This window comes from Boleophthalmus pectinirostris, unplaced genomic scaffold, assembly GCF_026225935.1.
Source record: "Boleophthalmus pectinirostris isolate CB_2022bp ecotype Guang Dong unplaced genomic scaffold, ASM2622593v1 HiC_scaffold_14, whole genome shotgun sequence".
NCBI lineage: Eukaryota > Metazoa > Chordata > Actinopteri > Gobiiformes > Gobiidae > Boleophthalmus > Boleophthalmus pectinirostris.
In genome coordinates, this window is record NW_026571047.1 from 12,808,835 (window position 1) to 12,828,963 (window position 20,129).

The following is a 20,129-nucleotide window of genomic DNA, read 5'->3' on the forward strand; positions in this document are numbered from 1 at the left end:
TACGCTTTATAACATGAAGTAACAGCAGTGGGCAGATAAAAGCCTCCTCTCTGTGGTTTGGGTTGCTCCTGGTTCACATAGCTCTGAATGAAATTGAATTGAAATGTGAGTATGCCTCTTTGGCAGCGGATGACAGGGACAGTTGAGGAAGGCATAAGGGGAGATGACTTGGGAGGTTTTCCTTTGGATCTTAATGTTCAGATTGGGTTAGCTGTTCTGTGCACACTGCATGGTTTTGATGGACCAGCACAAACCACAAACATGCAAACATAACAAAGTTCATGAGGAATGAAATCGGATACTCTCATGTCATAATACAATCAGTGAACACTAAAAGTTTCCAGCCTCATTCATTTTGTCAAAGTACACTAGAGACAAACATGCTTGTTTATCCCACTTTGTTTTCTCTTTGACTGCATGAAAAGGAACTCTCGTTTCAATCTCTTCTTTTGGCAAACAAATGTCCGCCAGTCACTAAACACACAGATTCCATATATTTAAAGAGAGACTACAGTGGCCACACACATCTGAGGCCACACTGCCCTTTAAGCACAAAGTCTCCTGGAGTATTGGCTATTGTTCTGAGAATCCAGCTGTTTGTCCACAACGCTTTTCCTTCCAAAAGTCAAGATGGTGGTTCATGAATCTAATTGCTCCTTCAGAGACTTTGTAGACTCTTACACAGACACATAGAGCCAGTATAATCCAGGTGGTAGGACTAAGGTTTGTGCTGTCAAAAGAAAGCCCTTGGTTCCTCAAGGTTCAAAAGACTACTGCAATGATCATTTGGAGTTTCCTTTAAATTGGGCCCAGCAGCAGCCTGACTTCAGAGCAGAGTGGACAGAGTGGACAGAGGGAGGGCACAGAGTCAGTGGGTCTGCCAACAGTGGAGTTGTGCTGTTGTCGTGAAGGGAATGGACTTTGTGTTGACACTTCATACCCTTTTTAATGGTCCCTTTTTAAGGCAAACCAACGCAAACCAAAACACATGGACAATACAATAACAAACATCGACATAAAAATAGCATAATAATTATACAATATACACAGGTGAGGTCCTTAGAAAAAGTTGGTACATGCAGTCTGTAGTGTGCAGTGTCCAGTGACAGGCCAGGGCTCAGGGCTGTCCTGTCAGGGTTCACATGGGGAAGGGTTTTTCCCATCATGCCTTGCCACACTTCCCTTTCTTCTCTTTGCGCTGGAACTTCCTCAGACGCCGCGCCCAAACGTCCCTCCACTGGATCACCAAGCTGTTCTTATCGGCCACCAGCCCTACGCGCTCCGCTCCCGTCACCTGATTGGTTGATCCGCTGCCAGGCCCCGCCCCCGGACCTCCCCCCGCCGTGACGCCGCCCTCGCTGCCGCCCATCACCAGGAAGCGCTTGCCTATCTGGATCTTGGGGCATTTGCAGGCCAGGTCCTTCATGTGCACCCACAGCACATTGTCGCCACGTTTTAAGGGCTCCCCGCGGCTTTTGTACACTGACACAATGTTGACTGAAAACTTGGCCCAATCTCCCACTGTGTCCATGTCCAGAACGTTCACCTGCACCGCTGTGGACACATCATAAACAAAACCCAGTTAGTTTTACACTTTTCATTCAAACATGGACTTCAGATGCATGTAATAATCCAATTTGAAACGATTTGGAATTTGATCACTGTAAATTTCCTGAACAAAAACAAGACACAATTGTAATCATTGCCATTTCAAATAGTTACATTTCTTCATCCAAAATCTGAATTCTCATTTCAAAACACATGCTTTTACTGACAGAAGACTGGCTTTGGACCTCTTGATTTAAAAAGACCCAAGCATAATATTGACAGTAAGAAATGACAAAATCTTGACCTTGATTAAAATTTGATTAATTGCGCTTCCCTAAATGAGTACATGCAGCCCTTTCTAGTATCTAACAGTGCCTTACCATAATCCTTTTTACAATATTTCTTCATGTTGATCTTCAGGTTTCCCTTGACAGGCTTGCAGTAGGATTCACAGTCTGTAAGAGAAGAGAGACAGGAGATCTTGAACACGCTTATACACACAGAATGATGATGTACAAGTGTTAAGTGGACTACAGCTGTATTCTGGTCCTGCAGCTTGTAAAGGGAGCTGGGGTGACACAACATTGTAAACTCTTATGTACTGTGAAAGTACCTCTAAACGTTATTGTAAATCCTTAGCTCTTCTTGTGGTGCGCATAGAACCAAACTTTATACCAGAGGGGGTCGTATTTTTTTGTTTCATGCCCCGTTTTCTATCTGTGGAATTCATTACCCCTATTAGGCCCGAAAAGTTAAACGTCTAAGCACTTTTAAAACCATTTTTGTTTTATTCATACAAGCATTTGGTTGATTTCACCTTGGAGGGTTTTGAGAATGTTTGATCATATTTAATGTGTTTTATTGTGTTGTTGTTTTCATTCTTGTTTTATGATGGGGGTTGGTATTTTTATAGCACTGTGAAGCACTTCATAACTGCTAGACAAAACACTGTATGTTTTTTTTTCTCATCTAAAAATCTCAATTAGAAGATTAAAGGTCCTATGTTATGCAAAATTAACTAAATTTAAACCATGTTAGAATGCTGTTACCTCATCAAAACAAACCTGGAGTTGTGTTTTGTTTCATTCACACAGTAATGAGTCTACATCTCCACAGTTCAAAGTAATCTGTTCCACTTTGTGATGTAATGTAGTGTTTTCAAGTTAACAGCTTCCTTTCACCTTTAGTTCATTAGAGATGAAAATCCCAGTGCTCAAATCATCCAAATGATTCTAGTGAAAATTGAATAATATAGCCCTTTAAGACGGTGCCCTTATCTATACACAAACGTAATTGCGAGATCAGGTCATTGCCTTGGTGGGGGTCTACAATGACTATTCAACATTTCTAACCTGTTTGTTTTAATAAAGCATGAGAATCCACAGACAAACCACAGAGAAAACAAACACAACAAAACAAGACAATCAACTCTAAACAAAAAAGGTGCATTGTATAACTTTTCTGTGCTCATATTATTTAATAGTGGACACTGTAGTTTGTTCGTGTATGTGTTTTCTTCCCACAGAGGCCCAGCTGGGAGGCCGTGAGGCATACCAGAGGAGCACAAGTGTAGGGCCTGACATGTTTTGGGAGATTTTGAGCAAAGACAGAGCGGCTCATGCTTGGATAGATGTGAATAGGGCTTGGCTGCCAGCATGAAGATCCAGACCACACACCGCACACATGACCTTCTCCCACCATTTGTCCTCAGAGCTGCCAGAGAAGGTCCTACGAGCAGTCCACTGTATCACCCAAAATACATGTGATATTTTCAAATGAACTGGCTCTGAACGGGTGCTGTCACGGTGCTGTAGTCTACTTTTGAGACTCAAGAACTAAACTTGACACTGATTTTGACAACATTCTTAAAAGTGCACTGCATAACATTCATAGTAGAGGGTCTGCCACCTGCTTGTCTCCATGGAAATGTTATTGCTTTGTCTAGAATGTTCCACAGTATAAATTAAACCTCTATCATGTGCGAGACAACCCGGCTACAGTACTACACTGCATCTGTGGAGTTCTGTGGACAGTCACCCCTATTCACAGAAAGCGTTAACATACTTTTGAGCAATAGAAATGAATAAATGCTAGATGCAAATGCTTAAAGTCTTACCATGGAACATTCCAGGCAAAGCAAAAACATCTTCATGGAGACAAGCAGGTGGCAGCCAAAAAAGTTGTGCAGTGAACCTTTAAGAGACACTCAAGTACTATTCCAATGAATGGATAAAAGAGTTTAAAAGTTCTTAGAATGGATAAAGTCAAACTCAACATAACTCATAAAGTTGGTGGTACTCTTTTAGCCAGGCTGACGTCACCTAATGACTCTGCTCAATTTCATTTCTCTCCAGCAACTAGGTCAGGACTCGGAATATGCTAGACCGTCTGCAAGAACTCCAGCCAATCAAGTGAAAAGCCATACATTCTATGTTGGCAACAATTCCCGAGATCGAGGATTTAAAGCCAGAACAAAGAGAATGTTTGGTGAATTTTATCAAGGGGAACGACATTATTGCTCTTCTTCCTACGGGATTTGGGAAAAGCTTAATATACCAGTTAGTCTCATTCGATGCATCCTGACCAAACAGCAGCGATTGGTTAAATAAAAAAAAGTACCCGCCTATCATTGAGTGAACGAATCCTAATGCTGCAAGGTCAGACAGTTTCCTGAAGTGAAACCAGCTGATGAATCAAGCTAATAATCTCCGTATTAAAATGTGTATACAATATAATGTTATTGCTTTTCCTGGTAAGTTCCACATACTGTATGGCCTTTTTATCGGCAAAAATACTTGCTTTGGTTAGAAACTGATACGTTTAATGCCGTTCTGTGAAATATGTGATCAGAATCTCCATAAAGGATATAAGGTTTCTGCATACTATAGAGTGCCCCTTTAATTTGTGATTACACTACTTCTAATAAAGTTCAAGATCAGTACTATACTACTACATGATCATGACAAAAGCATAAGAAAATAAAAATATATCACCACTAAAATGTTGGCATTACCCCTTTCATGGTCCCAGCTTTGAGGAGTTCACATCGCCATAAAGTAAAGTATAGCATGCAAGGGTCTGTTTTTGGCGTACCGAGCGCACATGCATGTAATTATTTGTCATTGTTTGCTTTTTAGAGTTCATGAAATATTTATTCTGCCATGCCAACATTAAGACCATTGATTCTCTGTGATCACGAAAGATGTTTTGCATGAAGTGGAACAAAATGTAGTGAACCATTCAAAACAGATGAAAGGCGTGTCCTGTCAGCTTTATAATTGAAATCACTGGACTCTGAGATGCTTATTAAGAGCGCTGCGCTGAAACCAGATACAAAGATAGCTGCACTTAATGAAACCCTGCCTCATTTTTACATGCAATTAGTTTAATTACCTTTGAAGACCCTGGGTTAAAGGTCCACTATGTAGCTTTTCTAGTGGAAGGAACATCACACTGATGGAGTTCTGCATGGATCTCTATTGGTGGAATGTTCAACAGTAACCATGGTGACAGTATGCGCATTAGCAAGCACAAAAAAAGTTTTAATATAGTCTGAACACTCAAGGAAAAGTACAAAATAAATTTAAACCACATATTTTCAGGAGTCTGTGATTAATACGAGCATTCATGATCCTGTTTAGGTGTTTGATTTTCAACAGAAATGTGAACGTGACTAACTGAAAAACCATTGGCTAAAACACTTGTAATAAAAGAAACGCTGTGTAAAATTGCTGGCAAAGTAATAACATATCTATGGAAACAAGCAGATTGCAGAGCCCGCCACAGAAAAAGTTACAGTGTGCGTTTAAAATAACAGAAAAATTGTGAACGAAAAGCTTAAGACGGGACACACTAGGTTGTCACAGCTGGAATGCGGGGGCACCCAACTCAAAAACCACATGCGCGAACTCCCCCTGCATCTTCACAAGCAGAATCCAAATAAAATGAACACGGAATATCTCAATTAGGAAAAACTTGCCATGGGAGAGAGAAATCAAAGGTTCAAGGTTCGCATGAGAGCTGTTTGAGCAATGGAAGGATGGAACAGGGGACCGGGGAGCCTATAAATGTCCAGGAGGCTTGGCTATATATCAGAGAAGTGGAAATTTTATAGGAACAAAAGGAGGAGAGGAGAGAGACAGACAGAGGGGAAAAATGGCTTCCAACATTGGTCAGCCCTGACGATACGTAGTGTAGGTGTTGACGGCTCTGGAGAAATGCGTGTGATGGGTCAGTGTACGCACATCAGTCACAAACCTCAATCACATTATCCAATATTCAAGCCATCGAGATCTGTCATGGTTTTGTCTGTAAAGTATTATCTTGTTAGGGATGCATGCAAAAATGACTGGCAACATATGTAGTAAAAATATAATCAGTATATAGCCGAGCAAAATAATGTGTTTATTATTAATGTGTCAGTGGTGGAAAGAGAAAACTGAAAATATGTGTTAAAATAAAAGTAAAGTTACATGGGTAAAATGTACTCAATTCAAGTGTACAATCAAGTGAACAAGTACCATTAAGTTGTACTTGAGTGAGAGGATGTATGAATGAAAAAACTAACTACTTTTTAGATCAGTTTTTATACAAAATCAATCAATCAATCAATTCAAAAGTTGATTTAAGTCATTTTAAACTGCTATCCACCTGTCCACTGAGCAGGTGGTACAGATCTGTTCAGCTTTCTATTATAGATAACATTTTTATGATTTTGACAACTCAAAAGATATAATATTTTGTTTTAAATTGTCAATTGCTATGATTTTTATCATTTTAAAACCCATGAATAAGTGTTTATACTGTAAACATAGAAATGCGCCAGAACGAGACAGAAGTGAGACAGCTGTGCTTTGGGATGATTGGGACTAGTATTGTAGCCTGATTCATCAGCCGGTTTCACTTCATGGAAACCATCTGATCTCACAGCATTAAGATTCGTTTGCTTGTCGGTAGGTGGGTACTTTTTTTTAACCAATCGCTGCTATTTGATCGCGACGTATGTAATGCGCCAAATCCCATAGGAAGAAGTGCAATAACATCTTTCCCCTTGATAAAATCCACCAAACATTCTCTTTGTCCCGGCTTTAAATCCTCGATCTCGGGAATCGTTGCCCAGAATGTATGACTTTGTCTACAACCGTCTCGTCTCGCTTTGTTTACTGTTGTGCTACCACAAAAGTTACTCAGACAGGAGCTTCACAGCTTTTCGCTGATTGGCCGGTGCGGGGTCTACAACTTCTGGGGTTCTTGCAAACCGTCTAGTGTATTTCGATTCCTAACCTAGTTGCTGGAGAGAAATGAAATTGAGCAAAGGCACTAGGTGGTGCCAGCCTGGCTACTAGTTTTTTTTCTCAGCGACTCAAATAATTTAAAATGTGACATTGTGACAATTGCATGGCTAGAATTATACTGAGTTACAAGTACATGCTTAAAAATCTACTCACAACAAAAATCTACTTGATTACCACAATGTGAGTATTTATAATGAGCTACTTTTCACCTCTTTCTCTAGTGTTGCTGGCTGTTTGAAAAATATCAGACAGGGACAGTGTGGACAGTTCCCATGAGGAGTCCCTTTCTGCCAGTTGACCCAGAAGATAGTTGCACCCAAAACCGCCTTTACAGCCATTCAAAGCTGGGCGACAAGGACAGATTGCACCCACCGCCCCTTCCACAAAAGCCCAGGATGTGACAGAGGGAGATGGGGCACTGCTCCGGTGTGACTGCTGTGGAGCCTGAGGTGAATGTGCGATCAGTGCTGTTTCTGCAAAACTTTCCCAGGATGGTAGCACACAGGCAGGAGAGAGTTTTTTTCAATCAGCACAATTAAAGATGAGAAATATTATGAACATTTTTGTGTAAGTGTAAATGTGTATGTGTAAACGTAAATATAGTTAAACCCATACTGTGAGATATTACCGCCAAAAGAACAACATTTGCATGGAGACAAGTAGGTGGAGGCCTTTTTCTAGACCAAGTATAAGAGAGTTTGAGGAGATGCAAACCAGACCAGAGTAAGGATGCATGTTTTTGTATTTATATTCAGTGCAATAAAAAGATCTAAAATGAAAAAATTAACATCGTTACATGGTGGGGCTTTAGTTTGAGTCGTCCGTTGATTTTTAATATTATCAGCTAAACGGTACATGAGTAAACATGCATTTTTCCCTATCCCCCTATACCAGTACACTGTGAAGACCACGTAACATCTTTTAAAAAGTTCCAAATCTATATCCTCTGAATATGTATAACAGCACAAAATGAGAAATAAAACGATGTAATTGAGCAGAGTCTGAGGTCCAAAGCAGTCACACGCCAGCGCTCCTTTCACGCCTCACAGCCCTCTCTCTCGCTAAATCTCCACAAGCTCAAGTGTAACTAATTACCCGAGCCACGGCCTATCTGCTGGCCTTGGCATTAAGCTGCATATACACTCACTCCAGGCTCCACTAAGTCAGCCTAAGAAACCTTGCCAAGGATAAAGGAATTCACGACAATGGAAAAAGTCTGCGATCATTCAGACAGAGGTGGCCCGCCCTGTATTAATATTTATTATGCACCTTCAAACTCCAGTCTAGAAATAAGATAATATGTTTTTGTTCTCTTAAGTGAGCAGTGGTGAATGGGTGAGGTACAAACCTGCTGGCTCCTCTGTGCTGCTCACGGCTGTTGTTGGGTTCACCACGGGGATTTCTGAAATACAAATGAACAAATCTTTAGGATCATGTTAATGATTTGTGCTTAGTATCACTGTAGAAAGTATGAAGTTCAATAATGAAAGTGCATTCTGAAACTTTTTTGTTGAGAGATGTTAATGCACTCTCTTAAATGTGCATTTATTCATTTACAGGTGTTTTTAAATAACTCCAAAGGGATGCATTCACTCTGTAAGTGGGGTCACCGCTCCACAGATATGACTTGTAACTTGGCCTGATGTCATCACATACTTTCTCCATGTATAATTCAATCCCAAACTATGTAGAATTCCAGACAAAACTATAACATCTCCATGGAAACAAGCAAGTCCATCCATCATGTGAATTTTAAAACATAAATATTTGATTTATTAACGATTTTATCTCAGCGATTAGTAGTATAATTCCAACTATATGTTGTTACTACCAATGGATTACATCTACTAACATCATCATTGGAGCAGAGTGAAGTGGTGACAGACAATACATTTCATTATCTTATTCTGCACTAATTAGCCTCCTCCCTCACACCGCTGTGTAATCTCCATGCTGTATGCACGTACACATGGACAGATGGTGCTGAGGGAGTTGTTTGGGAGGATCTTGACAGTTGTAGCCTCCCTTGTGATGCCCGCTGGCTACACTAAAAAGTGCTGCAGCATGGACCTCCTCCAGGACTTCTGCTAATCAATGATTTTCCAATACAAATGCTAATGTTACCAGCAGCTTTAGCCTCCTAACATAAACAGATTTAGGGATGCAGTCTTAGCACCCATCAAAGGCTCTGATTGGATTTGGGGATTCAGGGCTTGTACCTCAGCAGCAGGAGAGTGAGGGGTGAAGTTGTTGGCGATCAGCATGTTGTCTTTGAATTTATAGACACCCCACCAACATAAACAAACATGAACACTATGCTTTTGTGGCAATACAGCTGCCCGATCTCCCCTCATCTGCGTGCCCAGGACAGATGAGTGCGGATCATTCAAATTAGCGCTGTAGCCATCATACTAATTGCCTGCTTAATAGCTTTGTCTTCCTCGGCTGTCTCAATGGGAGGTGAGGCGCATAGATCTCATTACCATTACTGTTCTGTGCGATCACTTGGATTTCAGTGTCACTCAAACACATTCACAGCTACTGTAGCCCGTGCCAGCCTGCCATCTGCTCTGAATCTGCAGTCTCCACCAACACGGCACCACAGGGCAGGGTGTTACTGCTGGATACTGTTATTTGCCCACTTTGAGGTTTATTTGGCATATTAACACAATGAGCTAATATTGCCTGACAAGCCAGTGAGGGTTACTTTTACAACAAAGTACTAGCATACAGTATGTTTACTATATTACTACAAACACACAGCAATCTGTCAATTAAAGGAGTAAAACACTAGTACGTACTAGTGTTAATATGCCTAATAGTTTCAAAATCCCATACACATGTACATTTATGCCCTTTAAAATACATGATATCACACACACAGATGTAGTCTAAATGACAGTGATTGTAATGGAAATATTTCTAGTGTCTGTCAATGAACACAACCATTGTACTCTTTTAACTTAGTTTTTGAACTTGTTTTTGCCACAGTAAATTAATGCGTACAGTAGGGTACTGACGGGTCATTAAGTATGGTAATTGAAGTTTTTGATAAATAGATATGGGGGCCTCTCCTAATTAGCATTTTTGAATAATAAAAGAATGGGGGAACTGTACCATAGTGCGTTTAGGGATGCTCCTATATGATACTTGTATCGGTTATTGGCACTGATACTGAATTTTTTGATGGATCTGATTTTGGTTCCAAGATATTGATTTAGTTTGTATCTTACTTTGGTCAAAAACTGGTGTAATCAGATGATTTATAGGACAATGATCATCCCAAACACCTCCTAATATTAAACTGTTACTTGATCTTTGGATATATACATATATATATATATATATATATATATATATATATATATATATATATTTTTTTTTTTTTTTTTACCATACCCTGTTTGTGTTTAATGGATATTTCCAGTCTCTGCCCTTCCAATAACCGATCGGTTGATATCAGGGCTCAGCAGATACTACCAAAGTATTGACATCGGTATTGGAACAAAAAAAAAGTGCATCCCTTAGTCTGTTGTCTGCCTGTCCTCTGTGGTTCACATATTTATACAGAATACTAGTCCGTGTAGTTACTCACTGATGCAGGGTGCGACGGGCGAGCGGCTCTGCTGGTACCCTTTGGCGCAGCGGTTGCAGGTGATGCCGGTCACTCCGTCCTTACACGGGCACTGGCCTGTGGTCTGGTTACACGTCTTCCCCGCTGCTCCGACTGGGTGGCAGTCACACGCTGGAGGGCAAAGAGAAAGTATACGTTTGATTGTTAATCATTATAGACAGTTAGTGTGTGAGCCTGTCACGATAATTACTATATCAAGTTAGATGGAACAATCATTTTGGGGTGGGTCAATATTTATCCTAGGTACTTTTTCTTTGTAGTAGTTGAGAACCTTTAGTGATTATTCTGTACTATGATTAGATTTGAGCTGGGGAGAGTTGAAGAAAGTACTACGATGACTCAATATAGATACAAACTTCTTAATCTACTTAAGTGTTTCATTCAGCCATTTATTTATTGCAGTTTGTGATTTTTAACCATAATGTACACTTTTTTCATTTTTGTACAGTTTTTTGAGAATAATTTTACTTTTTTTCAAGTCATTGGTAGTGTCAGTAGTTTCAATATTATTGCTTATCGTCTACATTTCCTTCAAAATTTGTTATCATGACATACCTGCAAGTATGTAAGAGGCGGAATTATACAGTGTAGTAGTATGGTGTCAATGCATGTTTAGTATAAAGTAAAGTAATCAGGTAATGACTAGCCTTTACTCGTTCCTGAGCTCATAGCTGCTGTGTGGAGTCTGCTGACACATGCTCGCCTATTTCATCACTTCCCGAAATAAAACTTTAGTAGATGCCACACAAACGCCAACAGCAACAAGAAATACTCCGGTCACATTGCAGCGCCAAAAGCTTTTGACTTTTTACTGGTTGGAGGCAATTTATTTAAAAGTGTTGGTCTTAACTCCTTAGAGAGATCTTAAAGGGACATTCAAATATTTATTGCTAACGACAACAGCGAAGTTAGACATTTTGGACCTTCTAGAAAAATTAATATTTGTTCCGTTAAAGAAAAAACTGTGATGGCAGATTTTGAGTGATTGCGCTGTTATTCGATAGCTGTAATAGTCCATGTCTATCAAGAAAAAAACAAGCCCGAAATTACACTTTACGGGGAAAAACCCAGTAACTTGACAGATATCTACAGAGCTTGCCAGAATATAGCAGCTGCTAACACACCATAGAGCCGAATGTGTTTATTAGCCCGTACATATCAGAGAAACACAGGCTGAACACTATACCACCTGTCGACCATGCAACAGGTTAAAGGTCAAATGGCTGAAAGTGACCCTGTCTGATGGAGTCTAAAAGGATTAACTTTGGCTCAGAACTTTGGTGTTTTTTTTCCGGCGACAGGTCCGCAGGTGTCCGGAGAGCCGTGGTACGTTTGATGCTCCACGTAAATCTGACGCTCCGACATAGACAGGGTCAGTGCGCTTTGATGGGACTTGACTGAGATATTCCAGATGAGAAGACGGTTGGTTAATGTATTCACTTTAAAGTAGTGCTGTACAAGTATGTTAAAATATATACTATTTCCATTGAAACATAACTTTTCTCCAGCTGAGTCTTTGATAGTCTACATTACACCGGACTGTGTCACTCAACTCCTGCTAATGTTTTTCTGTAAGTCTATAAGGGTTCAAAGTAACAGAACAAAACACAAAAAAATAAACCACAAAGATACAGCTATTAATATGACAAAAAAATCTAGTCAAATTCTGATATTATTTTGAGGTAACTAAAAAACAACAAAGGCATATACAAAATATTATCATTACGAGATAGGTCCAATAAGACATGCATCATGAGTGCTAGAATCCATAAAAATCAGTCATCCTCCAGCTGTATTAAGTATTATCAAATGTCAAAAGTTTTAGAACACCACACTCCAGTTTTTACTGTTGACCAACACGTATACTAAACTACTGATTCATGAAAGTAGCCACTCTTGGCAGATTTAACAGCTGAACACACTCGTGGCTTGTTCTTTTTACAATAGAAATTAAATATTCTTCAGAAAGTTCTTCCCAAGGCTGTTGCTGAAGTTCCTATAAGTGTGTGGCACTTGTAGGTTGCTTGTGCTTCACTCTTCTGTCCAGTTCATCCCAAAACCAGCTCGATGAGGTTTAAGTCTGGACACTGTGCTGGACACTCCATGCTTTCAATCTTACCATCTTGTTCTTTTTTCCTGAGGTAGTTTTGGCAGAGCTTGGACTTATGATTTTTTATCTTTTTTTAAACATCTGTCTGTTCAGTTCTTGCCTTTGTACCATTTCAAGCTCTTCATTGGACTTGCGCGACTTTGACCGGTAGTGTACATTACATTGCACTATGTCATTTAACTCCTGCTAATGGTTTTCTGTAAGTGTATAATGGTTCAAAGGTATAGAACTTAATACAAAAAATAGACCACAAATATAAAGCTATCATTGTGACAGAAATCTAGTTCAAATCTGATATTATTTTAAGAAAGCAACAGTAATGGAACAACAAAGAGTAACAACATACATACGTGTCCATAAGCGTTCGCTTTCATCATAATAAGTCAACCCTACCCATTCAAAATCACCATAATGTATATAGACAGGGGTACAGAGTTGTTGTGCTAATTTGCTAAGTTACCTGATAATAAGCTCCATAGTGAACACAGACCATATTGCGTTCACTATTGCGTCTTTCTCCTCCTGCCGTGCTCCAGATGCAGTGGCGGCCATGTTAGAGCATTCCTGGGATTTGTCCTGTTAAACGTCCTAATGAAATCCAGCTGATTACGACTCAAATCCACATCTAAAGGCAGCCGAATAAACCGCTTATATCATTATCTCACTTTGCCTTAGCACATGAAGTCATTCAGTAAGTCAACGTAAACACACGCAGACAGATGTGTAGCCGTCTGCGTGATGGCGTGCCTAATGACAAAAGACACGTGGGATAAACTTATTGAGTATCAGTGCTGAGCTGATCTGTCAGGCTGCTCAACGTAAACAAGGTGGAGGCCATGTTGGATGTTCTCACTTCCCCTTTAAACAATGGCAGACTTTAAACATGGGAGTTTACAGAGCACGTCCAGGGCTCCGTAAACAACAGGCACCTCCACCCACACCTCCGCTCAATCTGTTTGTCTGAACTTTTATGGCCAGGGGCTCGGGCCAGTTAAGGAGCAGTAAAAACGTCCTCAGATGTTGATGACTTTTCAAGCCAGAGCGGCTGCAGACGTGACAGAGGCCTGATGGGATTTGTAGTCCTTTGACAGCTTCAATTTAACTGATTAGACCTGCTATGCTAAGTGTCCATATGGTCGGTTGAACACAAACGTTTGATGTCTATTACAAAATCGCAAAATTCTGTGTTATGGACTGTATATGAAAACTAAACAAGGAAATGAAAAAGGGATGCGCAATGCTAGATCTGGGTTAGGTCAGCTGGTATAGTAGTAATGGTGACTGGAGAGGAGACACAGAGCCGTCTGTGTCCAGGCTCCTTCACTCTGGAACACACTCCCTTCACATGCAAACTGCTGAAACAACTGATAGATTTAAATCACTTCTCAAAACATTTCTGTTTAAACTGGCCTTTAATCCCACCTAACCACTCCCGTGTTTTTGCATGCGTGTGTGTGTGTTACTGTGTTCTGTGTGTTACTGTGAACAGTGGTGGAGTTAACAATTTGGGGGCCCTAGGCGAACTTGAGTTTGGGGCCCTCACTATAATGCACTGTTTTGTTGTTTGTTTGTTTTTTGTATTCAATATATATATTTGAATTAGGGTTGATTGGAAACTTGTCTTATTTGTTAAGTAGCCTACTAAAAAACAGAGATGAAATTTTAAATTTACAAATTATAAATTTAGAATTAATACAATAATATTTTTGTTTACATCTATTATATATGATTATGCTACGATTATGTGCAAATCAGGATCAAACTGACTAGTCAGATTTGACAATCAGACACTATTTTGATGGTGTTTTTTATTTAAAAGTAAACCACTCTTGTTTATTGTTATATTGAGAGAAAATCAAAATGCTCTGAGCCATTCGACCATTAGTGGTAATGGCAAGGGCAATTGTTTGGGGTTCTGGGGCCCTAAGCGGCCGCCTACTGTTGCCTAATGGTAGGGCCGCCTCTGATTGTGAAGAGCTTTGGGTATCTTGAAAAACGCAATATAGATGGAAATTATTATTATTATTATTATAGGTATTATTATTATTAGGTCAATTTACTGGTCAGATCTGTGCATTAGTAAGGTTTTTCAATATATTTCTTCAAGCAATAAAACCACGTGTAATTGTAAAAATGCATAATAGATATACTGCTTGTCATACAAAGAGTCAAAGCAACACCTCCTCAATGAAGACAACTATTCTCCACCAAAAAAGTTAAACCTATAAAATGTCCGCTCCTACTAAAGTTCACAAGTCTCCTTTCAAATAAATGAGTAAATAAAATAAATATGCCGTTTTTTTTTTTGTCACAAAATGAAGAAGGGAATAACAATATGATTCTTTCAGCCTTTAAACAACCAATCCAATCCAAAGTGGAAATCCAATCTACTCAGAACACATAGGTATGCATTTATACAGATGAGGGACCAAGGCTACCCTAACAACTACTTACTACACAAGCATGACTTTGATGACGTATTTACTGTAAAATGACTCCTATAATATCTGTTCAAATTCCCACATCTTCAATTAGCTCTAAATTTCCTGGGCCTTTTCCTCCCTTTGATAGCAGATCCTGGCTTGAGCGTCACGTCTTGTGTTATGCCTCTGAACGTGACTGAGGAGACCTAGCCTTGGGAGAGTTGTGTTATTTTAGACAGCCAGTCCGCCCACCACGGTTTACATTGGCTTCTGTTGCCTCATTTTTGTGCTTTATATCAGCTCTCCCTCGGGTCAACAGATACCAGCTGTATGAAAATCGCCTTAAAAACACCATTGGGAAGGCCCATATACTGTAGCCACATTTTGATGGCCTGGGATGGTTGATTTTACTGAGCGTTTTAGTACTTGTGACAGTGTAAAGGCCTTAAAGGGGAGGTTGCTGTCTCGTACAAAGTGAAGTTGGCCGAGCTTCGGAGCATGTGGGAGGTAGGAGACAGTGGAGTGCTTTGAAAGTTAGTGTACAAGTTCTTTCTCCACACAGCAAGCCTGATTGGAACCAGACTGGGAGCACTGAAGCTTGCCTGGCTTACCCCCTCCTCACCCCGTCGCCCCTCCCTCCTCTCGTACGGATCTGTGCTATGGAAACACCTGTATTTTATTGTCCGTTTCAGACGTCACACTCGCCCCTTTGGCCACGGTGACCTTTGACCCCCGTCCTCACCTCCAGATGAAACGCAGAGCCTGGCAAATCAGGGCTGAGAGGAGTGCAGACTACAGAGGAGGAAGGAGTCTGGAGGGGGCCACTATATGTAAACAGTTATGATAGAAAGTAGGAGCAGAGAGCCAAGGAAACAGGCCTGCAGTAGTTATCACGTATGAAAGGCCCATGTTACGATCTCCACTATAATGCTGTTTCCTCATCACAAACAGACCCAGAGTTGTGTTTTGTGTCATTCACACATGTTTAACACACAAACCCTGCATATTTAGACTAAGTTCTTCTCTCAAACAGGAAACACTCTGTTCCACCTTGTGATGTCATGGGATAATACAAAAAGTGCTCAACTGTGTTTTTAAACTCCATACACTTTCACTTGAGTTATCTGGATGATTTTAGCCCTGAAATCGCCAATCTGTACTGAACTACAGGTAAAAGGTAGCCATTAACTTGAAAACTACCACTACATGACATCACAAAGTGGAACAGAGCATTTTTAGCTGTGGAGATATAGACAGACTAATTATTAAGGGTTACTCAAACATGTGTGAATGAATCAAAACTCCAGGTATGTGTTTGAGGAGGTAACAACATTATAACATGGCTTGAAGCTCAACAGAGTACATTCTATGTAAGATGGGACCTTTGAGTAGTTAAAAATATGTTTTTAAAAAGCATAAGCAAAATAAATAATTGAATACATTAATTTAGAATAAATTGGGTTACTGGAATTTTTAATGCCTTGCATGATACTGCTGTTGTGTCTTCAGGTAAATTACCTCCCACGCATAATCTTTGTGTTTAACCAAGGTTCTCAACTGACTGTTGAAATGCAACATGACTCATTCTGACTCAAAACATAATATATTGATACTTTGTGTGACATCATGCTGGGGTTGTTCTATGTGTATCTCTTATGGTGGAATGTTTAGGAGTTACCATGATGACACACTGCACACATGTCAGGACTGTCTGAAAGTTTTAAGATTGTCTGAAAACTTACACTGAAAACACAAAATGGATTTAAACAGAACATTTTCAGGAGCCTGCAATCAATAGGAGCATTCATGGTCCAGTTTAGGGTAGGGGAGTTTGATTTTCAACAAAAATGGTGACTGAAAAAAGGTATAGTATGGCTGGCATGTCTTTGCCAGTTCACCCCAGGGCAGCTATGGATCAATCAATACGACTTGTATGAACACTTTGTATTGGAATAAACAGTATAAATGATTATTTATTTAAGAACCAGGGCTCAGTATCCAAACCCAAGCCTAAAATATGAATGTGGTAGTCCTCACATACTTATACAAATTTATATTCCACAAGACCAGTAATAACTAAGTAAACATTAAATAATAAATAGGCCCTGCATGAGATTGTAATAGATTGAACACCCAAACAGTTCAGTCATGCCTCCCTGACAGTTGTGGAATTGCACTGATCCATCACAGCTCCAGTGGTACTACCTGGCCATTCATAACTTCCATTCCCACCTCTGCAGCGATAATTCATTGCATTCAACGAGCTTTGATAGGGACAGATTGTAAAACTAAAATCATCTCGGCTCCAGGTATTACAGGAAATGAAGTGTGCGGGAATAGCTTGGCGTCAGGAAAAACAGACTTCTCCATCAGGGACTGCGCGGCGATGACTTCAGATCGGAAAAATGTGACCAAGTGGTGGTGATTAATGTGTCCATGTTACAGTGGGACCGAGCTGGGCCACTGCGCTGGGTTATCACGCCATGAGTCTGTGGAGTTTGGTTTCAGTGTGCGGAGGTGACTGAAGAGAATGCGGGCAAGAGGTAAGAGTGGATTCACACAAATGTTCATATTACTTGGCTTGGTTGTCTTTATATTGTTTCAGGAAATTTTCAAATAGCGCTTAAAATGACGAGTGATGAAAAATGATCACTGCTGCCATAGCAATTAACAATTTAAAACAATATATTATATCTTTTAAATCATATTCAAGTATTCAAAATGGCACATGGAAACAGGAGGTTGAAGGAATACGTTGCGTTCAAGTTAAAACATTCCCTATATACATACATATCCCTATAGTTTAAAATTGAAGTTCAGTTCTATAGTGGAACCCATCCTGAAAAATTTGCTGGATCAGATATTGGCTCCCAAATATCTGTTCAGCCGATTTCCTGTTGGACATATAAATTTATGTAGGAATATATATTTTTTTACTAGTCATAGTTGTTATGTTTGAATTTGCTTTTATAGCTGTTCTGATACATAACGCATTTGGATCAGTTTTGCCTTATGTTATTTTTATTTGAAAGAAATAAATACTGCTTTCAGTCTCTGCACTGGTGCCAGTTGATGTTGGGAAGTGACTGAATACATGCACCGAGAATACATATTCTGAATATTAACTTTGAGTAACTGTATTAAAGTACAATTACTTTTAATTTGGTTCGATACAGTTACTTTTTCATTTGGTTTTATTCAGAAAAGAGTTACTTCTAAAATCAAAGGAATACGCTGCAGTAGTTGATCTCACGAGAAAAACAGAAAACACTTTTTTGTGGTGAGTGCGTGTGTGTTTTTCCTTCTCCAATGAGTGATAGGAAATGCAGAACAAACAGTGAAACAAATATGAAGCTGTTTTTAATCCTGTGTTGCATTTTTACAATATCATTTAACTGAAACTTTGTGTAACAGTATTCTGAATGCAATACTCTGAATGGACTATGTATCAAAATACATTACAAAATACATTTTAATGCATCTATTCAGTTTTCTGTAACTCAGTACATTTACAAAGTATTCTTTCCATCACTGGATATGGGGTATTGGCAGATACTTAAAGCGATAGTATCAGAATTGGTATTGGAACTGAAAAAGATGGATAGCTGTATCTACCACCACAACAGCAAAGACGTGATTATGTTCAGTTGAAAATACCCATAAGGTTAATATGGTAAATTTATGGAGCCAGTCCTTAACAAATAAAGATAAGGTTCAACATTTTTGGATCATAAGTTTGGATATTTCTTGCAGAAAGTGTGAGGAGACCCAAAACAGGCCCCAGCCCTCTATCTGAAATTATGACATGATCAAATTCTAGAATGTGGACACGACCTTATGCCTCCTGTAACTCCTTGCGTGCAAATCAATTCAGATTAGAACACATAACCATTCCATAGGTTATATGGACACAGGGAGGACATTATATTATAAGTGTCCATAGGTGTGTATTTTCAGAGCTTGATTATACGTTCTACAGCTCTTTCTCAGAAATGGCGTGATTACTGTATTAGTAGGGTTAGAACATCTCAATCTGGATTTGTTTGAAATTTGTATAAACACCTTTTGCTGCTTATTGCCAAGAGAAAAGTCCACTTGGGCTTCAAGTAATAATCCATGACATTTTCACATAAATAAATATTCATGAAGCCAGCAGATTTACGATGTGTATGTGGGATTAGTTCTGCATTGTTCAGACCATAAATTTGTCAAGGTTTTTAACATGCAGGATTCCACCATGTAACACAAACCAACAGAGGTGGAATATTAAGATAACCAGATAAGATGGTCAATATTTACTATAACAATATGCCAGTGAATCACAACTTTTTGGTGATCTCAATTTCAATTTTTGTTTTGATTTTATTTACTAAACATATTCATTTGGATTTTATTTACCAAATATTTTCAATTTGATTTTATTTACCAAACATTTTCATTTTGATTTTATTTACTAAATAACAATGGCATTCAATATTTATTTTCTGAACATAATTCTCAGACTTTTTATCATTTAAAAACTTCTGTAAATAAATTTCTTCCTCCTAAGTCTGCACCAAACTACATGTTTTTACTGATAGAGGATTGGCTGTCACTCTAATAACATCATTGATAATTATAGATGACTGAATCTCAATTACAATGTGTTTAAATGCATAGCCCTATGTAATATTAGTACCTCTTATATAGTATTGTTTACCTTTGCATGCTCTGCGGTGTGTGATGGACCGGGCCATGTCTCTGTAGTAGCCCTCTTTGCAGTAGTGACAGTGGCGTCCTGCCGTGTTGTGGCGACAGTTCATACACACTCCTCCACTCTTCCGTCCTGATAACTTGTACAGCTCCATGTTGAATCGGCAGCGGCGGGCGTGCAGGTTGCAGTTACATGCTACAGAAAAACAACAAAAGAAAAAAAAAAAAAGTCAGATTAAAACAAATACTTATTCACTAAAGATACACAACATTGCAATGAATATAAGGAATACAAACAGATATGTGCCTAATTGTGTGTTCCCTTGCAATTATTGAAATATATAACTTAAATATGGAAGTGTACTAATTCAGGGGTAAATGCTTCTTCCATTATAAGCAAAGTCGTCAACGATAATAAGATAAGATAA

The 20,129-nt window shown here is 39.3% G+C and overlaps 1 protein-coding gene across 1 annotated transcript in view; it reads right to left on the reverse strand.

Moving 5' to 3' along the window:
* Positions 1–640: 640 nt before the first annotated feature.
* ntn2 (netrin 2) overlaps positions 641–20,129 on the reverse strand; it is a 44,899-nt gene continuing 25,410 nt past the window's right edge. The window contains exons 3-7 of the mRNA XM_055150313.1: positions 19,709–19,897; positions 10,438–10,587; positions 8,191–8,244; positions 1,929–2,003; positions 641–1,554 (exon numbers count right to left, since the gene is read on the reverse strand). Coding sequence (XP_055006288.1) covers positions 1,163–1,554; positions 1,929–2,003; positions 8,191–8,244; positions 10,438–10,587; positions 19,709–19,897 — 860 coding nt within the window. The 3' untranslated portion in view covers positions 641–1,162. The remainder of the gene's footprint in view (positions 1,555–1,928; positions 2,004–8,190; positions 8,245–10,437; positions 10,588–19,708; positions 19,898–20,129) is intronic.